Here is a 14,680-nt window from a genome sequence, read left to right as displayed (position 1 = left end):
GAAAAGAAACAAGTTTAATTATATTAGTCTATGGTAATGTTATGGCATAAATTAGTGTACATAATACAGCCAGTAAACAACATTGAAAAGAATAAATGTGATGGGAAAGACCATTCTGGACCATTTGTCTATCAAGTTAACATCAGTCAAATCAGGGATTTTGACTTTGATCTGGGACGCCCTCCTTCGTAAGCGTCCTTTCTTATGAAGCCTCTGCCTGTCCAGAGCACTCCTACTGTAGAGGTCTCTGCTGGAAGTAGCTCTTCTGTACTGCAGGTTGGCACTGTCGTATGTGTACATGGTGGCGTGGCTGCCACGGAGGCTTGTGGACACGTCTGAACTGCTGATGTCATTTCGTATTTCAAGTGGGTTAAGCAGCATGCTTCCGTGGGAATCAACCTGTGTCAAGGAAGGAATGTGAATTAGATAAGTTCCTCAGCCAGCCCAAGGTGATTCCCGGGCTGACAGGTACCTTCTGGCTCTACTGCTGAGGTGCTCCTGGGGCTGTAGTGACAGTTGTGTCTTGTACAGCGTTGACAAAGGTGAAAAGATACTGAATACGCTTTCCTAACTAGTGTGATATTAGCTATTAAGCGTGTAAGTACCTTCCGTCCTGACCTGGTTCCTTGGTCTGGGACCTTTAAATTCAGCTAGTTATCTCATCCCCTGTAAAGTAAGACTTTTCTAATTTTATCTTTAAGTTAGATCATGGTCTTTATGAAATACTGATTTTTAATGTCTTGTGACCTGAAGCTTTCAAATACTCAAGGTGAAAATGAAATGTTGCTGTGTCTGCCCATTTTATACAGATCTATACAGTTTTAGTGCTGTAGGTTAGTTTCAAAACCTGCTTTGTAACAATGGGTTTATCATGTGAAGAATATGTAGGTACATGTGCATTTTATCAGTTATTGTAAAATGCTTCTGATGAGAATTAATTTTGGAACATCACCATACTACAGAGATGAAAATCACTACTCGCAACAGCACATCATTAACTTGCCCATGTGCAGATAGAATAATCCATTTTACTCAATAAAACCTTATATTCGGTTGAATTTTTCTATGTCGGTACCAGAAGCAGTTGTTTCAAATATGTTTATCACTTGCTTCATTTGTGCTGTTAGTTAGGGCAGTGTTTTAAGTGCCTAAGCAAAGAACTGAAAACTGCAACCAGTCTATACATGTCCAGTACAAACAATGATATATGTATATAAAAAATATTTTAATATCATTGCATTTTTTTATGTATGAATGTAATTAACTATTAATGGCTTCGTTACTACAAAACGTTTACCTTTTCACTTATCTTTAGTTTTCTGCTTGTTTGTAGTAAAACCTCTTTTGGAAAGTGTCTTTGGTGTTTCCAGGATGACTCCTGATTTCTCCAGTAAAGACTTCCTAGAGGTTTCAAATTCCCAGATATTTAAATGTCCACTGTAGCTCATATGAGGGAAATACACATTAGGACACAGACTTTTTAAATGAAACTTCAAAGACTTTGACTTGAGACTTGAGTATTAAAATTGGTGGTTGTAAACTGTAGTGTTGGACCTACTCCAAGTATATAACAATCTATGCCATGTCTGTCTGGCAATGCCTTTATACCAAGAAAAAAGAAAATTACTTATTGTCTTACTTGTCTTACTTATTGTCTTGCTTACAATGGCTAGTGAAGCACCAGTGATATGCAATGCTTTGTTCACGCTCTGAGCTTTACATTTATAGCAAGACATAGCAGAGCTAGGAAATGATATAATAATCTACAGCAGGTTTGAAGTATGTTCAAGAAAAACTCCAAGCAGAGCACGCGGGGAAATCCATTCTCTGGGGATTGCTGCAGAGGAAAGTTGGAAGCCAGAGAAGCCTTGGTTCCACCTGGCAGCATTGAAGATGTTCCTTCCCATTGCCAGAAGGAGAAAATGTTGTGTGATGACTGCTGGTGTATTTGCACTGTGCCAGACTAAGCACTTACTAACTGAAAACAAAGAAGTGAAGGGGCTATTTGTACAAAAGCCACCCAGGAGAACTGTGGGAGGGGGGGAAAAAGTCTTCTAAATGGAGTAATAAATCACCACAGATAGAAAATGCACTAGACTGGTTTAGCAACTGATTCTATGTATGTTGAAATAAGCATTCACTGGGGACCTCCCTTTTCCCACCACTGTTTTGGTAGGAAAAGCTTGCATACTCTGGGTTAGAGAGGCCAGCTGGTCATAAAGCAGCATGGTGTTTGCAAACTTTACTTGAAATGCGGGCTACCAAGTTTATACTTTTTAGCTCAAGACTTCAAATTTAAGCAGAAGGAAGATCTAAGCTAGGGTTTCCTACTCTCCAGAGGACTGCCATAACTATGCGACTGTTCATTACTCCCAAGTTCTGACATTCTCTGTGGAAAAAGCAACGATCTCCATGTAAAAAGAGATATTTAATCCTCAGAAGTTTTGGTAGGTAGATGTTTGGTTTTTTTCCCAGTTTTTTTCCCAGCTATTTGAGCTGTCTTGGATTATATAACCTAATGTTTAAGCTAATTGACTTTAGTGTTATACTAGTAGTAACAGCAGTGCAAGCATCATTAAACAGTTATTATGGGTTCTCTTTTGTGAAGACAACTCATAACTGCCTACAATCTAAATTCATGGGGATGTTTCTTAAACTAATATGCCTTGACAGTTTATTATAAGCCAAGCAGTGTATGAATTCTCACTATAAGTGTTATGAATGAACCTGGTATATCTTAAAATTAGTTTTATTTAAATCATTTTAGGCAGGATGATTTGTATACATCGTGAAGCAATCCAATCTTTGAATTGCAGTCATTGCAATTCAGAGCAAAGAACCTTACACTGATCTTGAATAAAGTAGCTCAGAGAAATATAAAAGCTCTTCTTATGTACCTGGGTCAAATTCTCTGCTTCTGCAATATGAAATTGGACTCATAGTTCATTTCCCATGTTATTAAAAACCTTTTCAGAATTTATTGAAGTTCACTCCAAAATATTGTTAAAACTTGTGCAGCTGAGGTTTTGTTACTGAAGCATAAGAATTCTAACAGTTCCCATATCTGGAATCTGGAAAATGTACAAATTGTTAAGGGATACCCAAAAGAGACTTGTTATTAGTTTTGTTTATGTTAATGCTAGAATGAATAAACAGTAATTATGCACACAGTAAAAATGTCTGAAAATCTTTTTGCCCTTACTTAATATGAGCTTACTTGGGGCTTGCTGTTGGTTCTGTGCATCAGGAACAGCCAGCAGGCTTTATTTAACTCATTCCACTCCATGTCACAGTAATGAGGCTCTTTCCCCACATCAGATATAGACTGCAGTTCTACATGGTCTTTGACACATTTGTGTTGGATGGCACGACAGAAAAAAGGGGATGGAAGAGGCAAGACTCTCTCTACTCATTTCCTGCCCTCCCTAGCTGTCTTTCTGCTTGGGAATAGGGTACCTCAGTCCCGCTCATAGGTAGGAAAGATGAGCCACATCAAGCCGAGAGTATTTTTTCCTTGCTCAGATACAATGCATTTATTCTATCAAATACCACCTTATTGTTCTTTAACTGGAATGCCCTAAATTTTATTACATAAAATGACTATTGCTCAGATGAAAACAGGGTTTCTTGTTTAACAGATATTCTGAGACTAAATGTGGGTTTGCGTGAATGTATACACTTTGCCTTGTTCGTACAATGCATAAGTTTTTCCTGAAGTTGTAGAAAGCTGAAGAATTGGTTTGGGTTTTTTTTTCTGTCTTTTGAACATACCATGAAGAATATGTGAGGAGGATGTTAAAGCATCTAAAGCTGACATGCTAGTCATCTGCTATAATTACCATAGTTCAAATATTCTTCAGATGCATGGATGTGGTGATGCTTCTTCTAATGACGTTTATAGCTCTATTGAGTTTGTAGATTTTTAATTCTTCATTTTCACTGAACCTACCTAAAGCCTAAATCAGCACAGATATTAATCTTCATCAGTGATGGGAAAGCTTTGATGTGTGCTCAGGAAACATCATAAAAAGTAATAATAATCTGGTTTGTATGTTTACTTAGAAAATGCAATTCCTGCTTAGGAGCATCGAATGATATTGTAAGTGCAAAATAAAGTAATAAAAAACCCCTAACTCGACAGTCCTGTGTTGACCACCCAGCTCTAGGGTAAAAGCATGGTGGCATTCCTTGAAGAGAGTGGGTCCCAAATATTTAGTGCTGTCTGGAATGAGTTTTTACCTATCTACTTTCTACTTTTTTCACCTTAGCTGGTGGAAGATAAAAGGTAAGAACTTTTCTTGTGTCTCAATACAAAAGCATCCTTTCTTTCTCTTAATATGAAAGATTCAGGGCCATGTGTCGTGGTTTGAGCCCAGCCGGTAACTCGGAACCACGCAGCCGCTCGCTCACTCCCCCCCCTTCTTCCTCCCCCCGCTCCCAGAGGGATGGGGAAGAGAATTGGAAGGATGTAACTCCCGCGGGTTGAGATAAGAGCAGTCCAGTAACTAATGTATAATACAAAACCACTACTGCTACCACCAATAATAATAATGATAAGGGAAATAACAAGTGGAGAGGATACAATTGCTCACCACCCGCCGACCAATACCCAGCCCAACCTGAGCAGTGATCTGGGCCTTCTGGGTAACTCCCCCCGGTTTATATACTGGGCATGACGTGCTGTGGTATGGAATACCCCTTTGGCCAGTTTGGATCAGGTGTCCAGTCTCTGCTTCCTCCCGGCTTCCCCTCCTCCCTTGCAGAGCATGAGACTAGAAAGTCCTTGGTTGGAATAAACATTACTTAGCAACAACTAAAAACATCAGTGTTATCAGCGTTATTCCCAGGCTGGAAGTCAAAAACACAGCACTGCACTAGCTACTAAGAAGGAGAAAAATGACTGCTATAGCTGAACCCAGGACACCATGTTACTCGTATAAGCTGTCTTCTTGGAGCAAATGCGGTAGTGTTATCATGATCTGATCTGCAAAGAAACAGGTTATGCTCAGCAGGGATATACTTATTCAGATGTGGATTTACTTTAAGGTTGAGCTGGTTGTGTGCTTATGGGCTCATACCTTTTTCTTCTTTCAGTAGGAGAAAACAGTAGTAGCCACCATATTGGAAGATCGCATTTTTTCCTTGGAGCCGGTGGCTGGTCTCTGGCTTTCCATCCCAGGTGTTTTGTGGTTCACAAAAGGTTCAAAAGAAGGTGTGATGCTTTGCAGAACTGAGAGAGAAGAGACTATCCATCATCTGTCTTGTGTTGCCATTTATGAACCCCTTGATGGCTCAGCCTCTTTCCCATTCACATTATGATTGCATCCTACCTCTTTCTCATCCTTAAGAGACATCTTCTGTGTAATGATTATTCACATTATAATTGTCTGGGGAAACAGAAGCAGTTGTATACATAGACTGTCAAAATATTTTATTGCTGGGTAGTTTCCTCAGTGGCATCTAGCTTTGACAAATGGACAAGGAGATATAAACAGTCTATGCTTTATTCAGAGAAACAGAAAGCTTGTTTACTACAAATTAATTTTTTTTCATATTAAAAATTAATGGCATAAATTTTGAAACTGGAGAGGCTTGATTTCCACCTTCTTCAGACTGTAGAACAGCCACATATGAAACAGCAGTATGGTTTCCTTTTCCACCTGGTCATCTCTATACTGAGTGTTGCTCGCGTCTGAGGCTTTTGTTATCTGATGAAAGAGTTTGAACTCTTTTAGTCATGCGAGTTGTATGTCAGATGGCAACAAGAAATATCTTCACCTGGCACAGGGAGAGGAAGCACTGTTACATATCTTCTATTGATTATAGGTCCCTGTAAGGATAAGTAGTATGGATCAAGAGTAAAAGGAAAAAGTTACCCTATAGCTGTATATACTTACAGCTGTACTTCCTTTGTGCTCCAAAAAATCTTTCCTCTGTTCCAGTACAGATATCATAATACCGGTGAAAATTCTCAAAACATGAAGGAGAGGGGCCAGGAGCTGTCTTTGTTAGAGATCTCATGACCTTACAATGTCCCACTGCTCTGGTCACGTGCATTCTTCCTGCTGAAGACAGAAATATAGCTGTTGGACATCTGTGTTTCCATGCTGAGTAAAATGAATGCTCACTAGGTCCCACATCAATGTTATCTTCAGTGGGATAACAAAATCCATTGATATCCATTCACATGTGTGTGTGTGTGTGTATGTGAATATATATGTGTATCTGAATTCACAAACCTGCACTGTACAGGGAAAAAGCAGTTCACTTAAAGCATTCACAGTCTCAGAATGGAATTTCAGTCTAAAGTGTGAACCCTTACAAATCGTCATACAAAGCATGTATGCCTTCTGTTTTTTGTCAGAAAAATGCTGGTGTATGCATGTGGTGCTCTGAAAAGTTCCAAATGGTTGTAAATACTTTCCATCCCATTCTGAGTACTGGTCTCAGCATAATCTTTGTTGGTGTAACATTTAGACAAAAGTTTTTGGTCATGAGTTAGGACATTTTGTTAGTTAAAAAAAAGTCTCCAATTATGTAGGAAAAAGAGCTTACCTGCACGCTTATCCTTTACATTTTCTCATCCTTAGTTCTGTGCACTAGGGCCCGGGTAGCCAAGGCTGACCTCTGAAGAAGTGTTGCTTCCCTCTTCATCATGAATCCTTGCTGTGCTTCTTCTCACCTAGGCTGGGTTACCTCCGGAGCTGTTGAGGTGGCTGGTTAGAATTTGTGTGTTTTGCTGTTTTTTCCCGTTCCTTAACTTCCACAGAAATGGATAGATGGTGTCTGCACACAACAACCCATAACAGGGTGGCTTATCTCCTCTGCTCTGTGGAGAACAATATTTTGTGGGACCTTGGAGACTACTGCAAGCCTGGACTGAATTCATGCACCCACTGTAATAAAGCATCTCCTACACATTGGGACAGGAGGCTAATGCAGGAAAGGACTTTTAATGGGCTCATGAGTTCACTGAGACTGAGGACATGAGGACTCTTAATGATGCGTAGTTGTAGTGGTGTGGCTGCTGGGACACAAAGAGCACAAGTCTATAATTAATAAAATATCAGAGTTTCTGAAATGTGCTTCCTGGCATGTATGTGAAATTGCAACCATCCGTCAAGCTAAAGTCTTACCTTTAGTCAGAGTTTTATGTATCAGTCTCATTCTTCGAGCTGAACACAAGGTCCAATATAGTTTTGTCCAAATGTTACCACCTCAGGCCACAACAGTAGAGGAGTTTATACAACAGCCTGGGTAAGATCTCATTAATACTTGGATGTAATATATTGTAAGAAAAGCAGAGAACAGAAGAAAATTTTGAGCTCATTAGGGGATGTATTTTCCTCTGAGTCAGACTGGGTGAAATACACCTGAGGGAGGTGTTTATTTCTGAAAAACTGGGAAAAAATGGAGTAGGTTTATAAAAGTTTGCAAGTGCTCAGTGATGTACTGGTAAATTTTCCTAGTTAAAAAAAAGTGTCCATAATATTACTTCCTTGAGCTTGTCTGGCTTGCGTTTTCATAGCAGGTAGTTGTGGCCTGCTTGAATTTAGCCTGAGGGAAAAATCCTGACATCTGTGAAAACTGTTAGAACCTAGCAGCATCCTCCTTATGTTCCTGGAAGCTCAGTGGTGTGGGCTTCAATCAAGACTCACTGAAGCAACCCTGTCCGTCTTTGTTTTCTACTTTTGGTGAAGTTTCCATGTGTAAAGAGGAGCTATATAATAAACACTTCTTCTATACCACCTTCTACAGCAAAGAAATATATGGTTGAAATGGTAAATATGTAACTTTTTTGTACCCCTTGTATTTGTCCTGTGCTGCAAATAAATGCTTGTTGTGAATATTCATTTGCATTTTCTGTAGTTTCTTACTCTGTTTTCAATTGAAGGTGGAATAAACCATATGTTGGTGTAATCTCCTTAAAATACCGTTTTCCTCTAGACAATCTTAAACGCTTTTACATATGTATTTAAATTACATCCATCTCTATCATCATACACATCAACATTGTCAGAACAGAAATAACATTTCAAAAATGAGCTTAAATATTTTACCTGGACTCTATTTGTTTCCAGTCTGCCTTTCTTGCCTGTAGCACGTCCTGCCCTGCCTACTGCCTTTTTCTGACGTTGAGGTCCTTTCCCAAAGAATATGTAGTTTACAAAGGCATATTCCAGCAAGGCCAGGAACACAAACACAAAGCATCCCATCAGGTAAATATCTATTGCTTTGACGTAGGGAATCTTTGGCAAGGTCTCCCTGAGGTGGGTGCTGATGGTGGTCATGGTCAGCACAGTTGTGATTCCTGTCAAAGGAGGAAAAAGACGTTGACTATCAAGAGTGGGAAGGAGATTTGAGTGTGAAAGTAATGTTGGCTGTAATGGCAGCATTGCCCAGCTACTGTGCGCTTCTCATGCTCTTCTCAGGCTTAATTATGTGATCAGATTCTTAACAGCCAAGGGAATGTGTTTTGCATGACTGGAAATGAAGATATCCTTGCTGGCCTGCTGATAGCACCTTCCTTGGCTTTCCATGCAATGGAGGGTGAATGAAATAGCCTTCAAAAACCCAAGCTATCTTGGTATATCTTGCCTGAATTTTTACAATAACTGTGCTATGGAATGTGGTATTAGCTGACCTAGACAGCAAAGATTTGATCACTGTTCTTTCTATGCGACGAAATGCTTCTCACTTTACTTAAAGCAGCAGCCCTGCTTGACCCCATAGGGTGGCTTGCATTGTTCTGGGGAACCTGAATAAGTATCTAGCTTTTGACTGAAAATAGAGGATTGAAAGGAGAAAGGGAAGCTTTATGATAAAGTGATGGTCTTTGATGAAGAGAAAGTGATGTATATGTTTGTTTCAAAGCAGCTCTTCCTGTTAAAGAGGTGCTTTCAAGTAAAGTAAATTATTTCCACCTCACTCTTATCCACCACTGCATGATTCTTTCTATTATTTTTTTAATGTGCTTTGTTTTAGCTGGAAAAAAATATTTAGTCTGCTTTAATCACATCATTAATGCATCTGGATAGTAGCTGTAGGCACAAGTGGCTTTCTGGCATTAGCATTTGAAAAGCCTATCTGCCTTAAAGTGCAGATAATGGCAGAAGATCTTGGTTATGGAAAGTTGTAGGAAGAAATATGGTACAGGAAAGGACCAACTATGTAGGTAAACCAGGCTTATTTGGTGTAAGCTGGTGTGTCTCCACTCATGTCAGTAGGATTTTGTCTATTCATTCCAGCCACACATTTAGCCTGAGAGGACACTTTTTAACATCAGTGAAATGTTGATGCAGCACAGCATAGATATCCTTAGATACCTGAATTAGACCTTTATGCTTCAGTTTGGAAGCAAGATACTTTTTGGCCTGATCCGAAGACCATCATGGCAACTGGAAGTCAGTCAGGATCCCAACCTAACTACAGAGCTAGAACTTCAGTTGTAGGGAAGGTGACACCTGCCTACCTTCCTGACAATGAAGACCCTGTGCTGCATGTGTAAGATCACAATCAATGCTGGTGCTTTCAGCTGTTTGGATTTGGTGCTACTGTATTCAAAGACAGAAAGTATCTATGTAGTTCAGTGATTTTGAAGTTACCTAGAGCAACTCTGGCTGCAGAGGCATCGTAATTGATCCAAAAAGATACCCACGACAGAATTGTAATGAGTGTGGAAGGCATATAGGTTTGCAAAATGAAGTATCCAATATTTCTTTTAAGCCGGAAGCTCAGTGATAATCGAGGATACGCTCCTGAAAGAAAGAAGTCATAAAATGACTAATGCCTAACAAAAGTTAGACACTGATATTTCTGGGCTGAGGAAGAGGGGGAAACTTTTTTAACTAGCCGGTTCTTACCTGTTGTAAATTCCACCCTCTTTGATACCATCTTGTAATCAACGATAGAAAATTGTGGGAGCTCAATGTTATTAACTCCTGTTACTGCTGACTCTCCTCCATTCCAGTAAAATTCAATATCATCAGTAGTGTATCCATCTGCAACAGAGGCACAATTCGATTATTGATTTTTGTTTTTGTTTTATTACTTGGCTTAAATAGTTGCAGTTAAAGTGGAAGGAGCTGATGTTAATCAGGAATTCAGCCTGCTGTTTGTGACGTTTCTGCTGTACAGAAACCACATAGCCTCCTCTGTACTCTGGGGAAGCTTCTATGTGTGGAAAGGCAAAAGATAGAAAACAAGGACAGAATATAAGGTTAAAAGTAAACTTTTAGCTAGCTCTAATACTACTACTTTTCATTCAGGCTTGAGTTGCTCAGTTTACCAACAAACAGGTATAACATCAACTAAACTTTTAAAGTCTCTAGAAGGAGCTCTGGCAGTAAAACCAGGTTCAGTTCCCAGCTTTGCATTTGATTCCTATGCACACCGTGACAAAATACAGAGTTTGGAGCCAGTGGAGACAAAGACGATTCTAGAAGAACTCAGGTGCCTGTACTAATACCTGACAATGTCTGTCAGAGCTGTAGGTGCCCTTTTGATATTCATGCAGCATTTTATATTTTAATTAGACCATGGCATCACTGATCTTCTGTTATTACAGAACTATTTCCTACTGACTTCAAAACTAGCACCTTTCTTTTTCCTTTCCTCAGTGACGTTTATAATTTCATTATCATATATCATCATATTTATCACGTAATTAAAAATTAATTTGCCATTCTACCACTGGCAATGTTAACATTACTGTTACCATTTTCAAAAACTTAGATTAAACTCAAGAATAACTGAGTTTCCAAACAACCCCAAACCCTCACAACTGATGATGCTTTTGAACTAATACTTAAACTGATTCAAATATATTGCATTTTACTACCTTCTCCAGATATCTACCAAAGGAGAGAACAGCATCTCATCCACTTTTGCACTTTTCCTTCAGATGTTAGATTTATTCAGGTTTAAATCATATAATACAGATCAAATATAAACATGTTTTTGAACCCAAAGCTTTAGAAAACTTGGCAGTAGTTTTGCCAGCTGAACCAACCATTAGAAGCCTCTACAGAGTTGGGAACTTATCCTTTCTTATGCACCAATAATGCAGTTTCTAGGAAGGGAAATTAGTCTTGAGATGTCTTTGCCTATGATAATGCCTGGTAACATCCTCATCTCTGGAAGGCTGACCACATGCAGAACAGCTCCGTAGTTTCCTTGGTGGCAACCAGAGAAGCTTTTAAAACTTGCTGCCAGGCTCAAGAGACTGCTTGGAAAGTCTGCAGTTATTGAACAGCTATCTTTCTTTTGATGCAAACACACAGGGATGGGCTGACCAGGGTTAACTGTTCGCATAGCTTATTTGTGAGCTGCTCAGTGCCATGGTTTGTTAACTATCAGAATTGCTCCCAAAACTGTGGTAACCTGTTTAATATGGATCACTACTGTTTGCTTAAAACTGTGCTTCCCATTACTTATGCTGATTGTTTGAAATGAACCATCCCAGGGCTGTCACACAGGGCTCTCTGCATGGCTGGTTTTCATTCCTTCCAGGTAGAAGCCAAAAGCTTTTCACTGCAAAAGGTCAAGGTAGCTGCTTGGTAGTGGGATTTCAGCAGCTGTTTTAAAGGCATCACACACAAACCACAGGGCCAACATGAGCTACATGTAGGCTGTAATGCAGAATGATTGAAGGAAGGAATGAAGACTGCTAAGTCTGTTTAAAGGGCCAAGACTAAGATTGTCAGGGAAGTGTTAACTTCATTTTCTTGCAAATCTGTATTATAAAACATCTCTCTTGAATCTTGTATCTTTCTAAAAAAGACAAAGTAAACCACAGGAAGTGGTAAGCCATCATCTCATACTGAAAGGGTATTGATTATGTGTAGGCACACAGATCCTTTCTACGCAAGGTAACACTCGTAGCTATTTTGTCTTTAGGGGCTAGAATAAAAAAGGTGTAGCACTACCTAGATGCTGCACAGATACTTGCTATATTGACTTGCAGATGCTGACTTTATTTGCTGTCTCTTTAGGCAGCCCCTGCCATCCTCTCTGCAGTACCTCTGCCTTCTTTACAAAAGAGGGAGTGGTTTGAGCACCTTATTGCAGATAAAATTCCCTTCCCCAAAGGTGAGTTGTTGTAGATTTAGTTGTTAAAACCACAGTGGTACCAAATAAACACCTGGGATATCACAGGGCAGATTTCAAAAAGAAAACAGGCACACCTTCCTACAGAAGGGTTGCAGCATGTGATTGGTGCAGTGTGTGGTCATGCTGGACCTTCACAAAAGCTGATTATGGGAGTTCTGTAATGTAGGCAAATGTGCTTTTCACTAGTCTTGGAAAGGTTTCTATGACTTTGGCTACTAAATAAAAAGTAGAATTACAAGGTTATAAAAGCAAGCGGAAGATTTCAGCTAATGACAAGCCACCACAGCTGGCAGGCCATGCCTTTAACCTTTACAAGTTTAAAAAAGACTTCCAAATATAACAAAAAATAGATCTAGTGTGAGCTACCACTGTTTCTAATATGCTGATTTGTTATTTGAATTTACTCCAGTTAAAGCTGGGGGAAATGATGAGAAAGGGACAGTGATGTTTTTCAAGCAGGAGCATTCACTTTATTAGCTCTCTTTTTAGAAGAGTAATTGAGATGGAATATCTTCATGTGATTTTGTATAGAGAGAACCTCAGGACAATCACGAGTTCCTTGACAGTCATTGTAATAACTCTGCCAGACACTAACAAGGTGCAAACTTTTCCCAGGCAGTCTGTTTCCTGCTGGCATACCATTTTTGTTGTGTGCTGCCCTTCGTTATATGCTTTACACTTCGCTGTAGGTGTGTGAGAGGTGTTGGTTTCACATCTGACAGTGACTTACAGGTGCAGGGCTTGGAGGCCCTGCTGTTCCAAAGGTGTTGATGTTGCCTTTTGCTTTCCAAACTAGCACACTTGAGAGGAAGGCAGTGGCTGCAGTTTAAAGACTGGAACTGATCTCAGCTCTGCACAGAGTTAGCAGAGGACAGATCACTTCTTCTTTCTGAAGTGAACAGTGCCTTCAAGTGAGGAGTGACAGTGATATAAATGAAGACACATTCAGTGTAAGAGCAGCACTAGCTTCTGGCCAGCAGGCGATGATAAACCCTTGTTTCTGGCAGCGTATGCCGTAACATTTACAATGGAAGAAAAGCTATTTCTGTGATAGAGAAAGTGGGTCTGGTCTGTGCAATGGCCAGTGCTAACATGCTGATTTGTCGCCTGAACTTATCTGTACTGTACCCAGGTATTCCCTCGACAGGTTTTTTTCCATGTAATCCTTTTCCCTCTACATACATACCCATGTCATTACTTTAAGGGAATGCCTCTGCTGTTGTGACAGAGGTAGCAGTACCTGCAACTGGGCGGTGATATCTGAACACAGATTTCATAGAAGTCATATACTGGGAACCTGAAATATTCCTAAAATGTTCATAACAGCTGTCAGGAGTGGTTGCAACTTCAACTGCAAAGTCTAGAATGCAAGTAGTAATAGCATTTAACTGATTTAACAACACGAGTTAATATGGTTCAATCATTCCCGCTCCCTAAAAACCACCCTGTCCGAGTGGGAGTCGCCTGTGGCCGAGCTCCAGAGCCACTCCCAGCGCCCGCACCGGTGGCTCCGAGGGAGCACGGAGGGAGGTGTTAGCCCCCCCAACCCCGCCTGTCACTGTCCCCCCCTCGGCGGCCACCGGGGGGCCCCCGCGCTCCGCCGCCGGCCTGGGCTCGATCGCTGCCCGCCGCCTCTCCTTGGGACTTCGGCCCGAGGCTTGCCTGGCCCGAAACGTGCCACTGCAACTGGGTTCCGCCTCTCGCCGAATCTGGCCAGGACAGCGATTAGCACGGATTAACGGGGAGCTGGGATTCGGGCGGGGTGGGGGGGTGGGGGGCAGGTGGGTGGTGTTGAGGGAAGGGGGGTGGTGGTGGTGGGCGCCGAGCCGCTCGGTGTAAACGGCGGAGTTTAATAGCTGGGCTTCATGCGGAGGGTGCGTCGGGATTTTTAAATGCTCAATACTTCTAGAGCAAACGTGGCCTGATTTCTGGGCTGGCATCGCTACCAGTCTAGCTCACTTAATCAGATAATTTTCCCAGCACTTCTGTGTGTGATTTTATTAACCTAAATAACAAGTGATTGCTAAGATTTATTTATTTATTTATTTTAATTAATAAAGTCCCATGAAAATTATTTTATTTATTTAAGCCGTTGTTTGCTTGGTAGATTCTTTTCCATCTTCAAAAACATTGGGCTGTGGCCAGTGGTAAGAGGTTCAACAAGGCAAAGTACCAGCTCTGCATTTGGCCCACAACAACCCCATGCAACGCTACAGGCTTGGGCAAGAGTGGCTGGAAAGCTGCTCAGCAGAAGAGGACCTGGGAGTGCTGATTGACGGAGCTGAACATGAGCCAGCTTGTTCCCAGGCAGCCAAGAAGGCCAACGGCATCCTGGCCTGTATCAGCAATAGCGTGGCCAGCAGGGCCAGGGCAGTGATCATCCCCCTGTACCGGGCACTGGTGAGGACACATCTCAAATCCTGTGTTCAGTTCTGGGCCCCTCACTACAAGAAAGACATTGAGGTGCTGGAGTGTGTCTAGAAAAGGGCAACAAAGCTGGTGAAGGGTCTGAGAACAAGTCTGATGAGGAACAGCTGAGGGAACTGGAGTTGTTTAGTCTGGAGAAGAG

At 40.9% G+C, this 14,680-nt stretch overlaps 1 protein-coding gene across 1 annotated transcript in view; it reads right to left on the bottom strand.

Annotated features, from left to right (window-relative positions):
- Window positions 1-14,680, bottom strand: part of GABRB1 (gamma-aminobutyric acid type A receptor subunit beta1) — a 135,549-nt gene continuing 120,869 nt past the window's right edge. Inside the window, 4 exon segments of the mRNA XM_030492563.1 lie at window positions 1-399; window positions 8,061-8,311; window positions 9,606-9,758; window positions 9,864-10,001. Of these exon segments, the coding sequence (XP_030348423.1) occupies window positions 52-399; window positions 8,061-8,311; window positions 9,606-9,758; window positions 9,864-10,001 (890 nt within the window). The 3' untranslated portion in view covers window positions 1-51.

Source organism: Strigops habroptila, chromosome 7 (assembly GCF_004027225.2).
Source record: "Strigops habroptila isolate Jane chromosome 7, bStrHab1.2.pri, whole genome shotgun sequence".
Lineage (NCBI taxonomy): Eukaryota > Metazoa > Chordata > Aves > Psittaciformes > Psittacidae > Strigops > Strigops habroptila.
This window is presented reverse-complemented; position numbering and strand designations above follow the sequence as displayed.